The sequence below is a fragment of the Amphimedon queenslandica genome, unplaced genomic scaffold, assembly GCF_000090795.2.
Source record: "Amphimedon queenslandica unplaced genomic scaffold, v1.1 AMPQUscaffold_11519, whole genome shotgun sequence".
Taxonomy (NCBI): Eukaryota; Metazoa; Porifera; class Demospongiae; order Haplosclerida; family Niphatidae; genus Amphimedon; species Amphimedon queenslandica.
Window position 1 is genome coordinate 2371 of NW_003548239.1, and position 1729 is coordinate 4099.

At 36.3% G+C, this 1729-nt stretch overlaps 1 protein-coding gene across 1 annotated transcript in view; it reads left to right on the forward strand.

Moving 5' to 3' along the window:
• Positions 1-1729, forward strand: part of LOC105315194 (deleted in malignant brain tumors 1 protein-like) — a gene marked incomplete at its 5' end in the record, with an annotated part of 8905 nt that overhangs the window by 2120 nt on the left and 5056 nt on the right. Inside the window, 6 exons of the mRNA XM_020005337.1 lie at positions 526-646; positions 689-856; positions 901-1086; positions 1130-1294; positions 1343-1510; positions 1557-1664. Coding sequence (XP_019860896.1) covers positions 526-646; positions 689-856; positions 901-1086; positions 1130-1294; positions 1343-1510; positions 1557-1664 — 916 coding nt within the window. The remainder of the gene's footprint in view (positions 1-525; positions 647-688; positions 857-900; positions 1087-1129; positions 1295-1342; positions 1511-1556; positions 1665-1729) is intronic.

Below are 1729 nucleotides of genomic sequence, written 5' to 3' on the forward strand. Positions count from 1 at the left end.
GAGGTTTGATAAGTAATTTCCAGGACAGTAGGAGATTAATAAGTGGCCTGGGAGGTTACTAAGTTTGCCTGGAAGGTTAATAAGTTTGCCTGGGAAATTACTTATTAACCTCCTGCTTAATAGGCATGGCCTGGCATGCTATTGCTAAGTGTTGCTAAGTAAAGGTAGTTGTTTATTTTTAGTACATGGTAGAAGTTGGTTATACAACTCTGTGTCGGTGTCTATGGCCTTATCATACCTCACTTCGTTGCATAACCTTTACTTATTTTGCAGATATAAGTAATTGTACTCATGGTGAAATCAAGTTGTATGGGGGACAGTCTAATGCTGAAGGAGATTTGCAAATTTGTTATAATGGAGTGTGGGTTTTTGTGTGTCACAATTGGTGGATTCCACCAAATGTTGTGTGTAGACAGCTGGGTTATCAAGATACTAACTGTAAGTCTACTATATTAAAATTATGTAACATCTTTTTTCATTAAAGGGGTTTCATACTCATATTATTCATTTTTTGGTGCAAATAAGGATGTTGCTCCAGAAAAACGAATCCGATTCTCATGCAGTGGGAATGAAAACTCACTGATACATTGTCATAATTATGCTTCCAATTCTTACTGTGGTAAAGCAATTGGATTCACATGTTCAAGTAAACATAGCTAAACCAATAAATAGATCTGCATTGCTGCAGGTGTAGTAAATTGTAGCAATGGAACAATTCACCTAACTGATGGAGAAGGAGATAATGAAGGAAGAGTAGAGATATGTACTGATGGTATATGGATGACAATTGATGCAAGATACTGGAATTATAATAATGCTAAAGTTGTTTGCAGACAATTAGGATATTATGATACTTGTAAGGATAACATTATATCATCTATTGTATGTGATCTATTGTAGGGTCTGTGGCAATTACTGATACTAGCTGGAGTGGTAAGAATGAAAGAGTTGGTTATAGATATGTGTGTACTGGAACTGAGAATAAATTGAGTAAATGTTCAAAAAACTCACCTTCATTATATTATGCCAATAGTTGGTTTAATCAGAAACGAGGTGGAGTAACTTGTCAATACAATGTTACTGAAAGTGAGCTTCATGTGACATTCACTGTCAAGTTTTTGTGTCTTAGACTATTGTGACAAAGAAGGATCAATACGGTTATCTAATGGGGGTGATTCAAGAGAAGGTAGAGTTGAGATATGTCTCAATGGATACTGGGGTACAGTGTGTAGTACTGGATGGGATGAAAGAGATGCTCTAGTAGCATGTACACAAGTTGGTCATCATACATTGAGTAAGTTAATAGTCTCATTCATGATGATTAATTATTTGATGTGTGTAGGAGCAATACCAGTGACTAATGAATACTTTGGAAGAGGGACTGGACCAGTTCACATGACAGGAGTTGATTGTACTGGCAATGAAGAGAGTCTTACTCAGTGTTCTTATGTTAATGGTATAGGAGCAACCAACTGTTATCATGCTAAAGATGTTGGAGTTATGTGTATAGGTAACTTTAATATTAATAATTATGCTTATATGTACAATACACACAGAGTCTCCTATTCACTACAGCGTGACCATTGACACTGATACTGATGCTATTTCAATTGGGAATAGAGTAGTACTTACCTGTAATGTATCTCCTGCTCCTCCTGTTGACAGTACCTATCACTGGAGAAGCACTGTACCAGGAACATCTTCATTCACTCAATACAGAGATACAGAT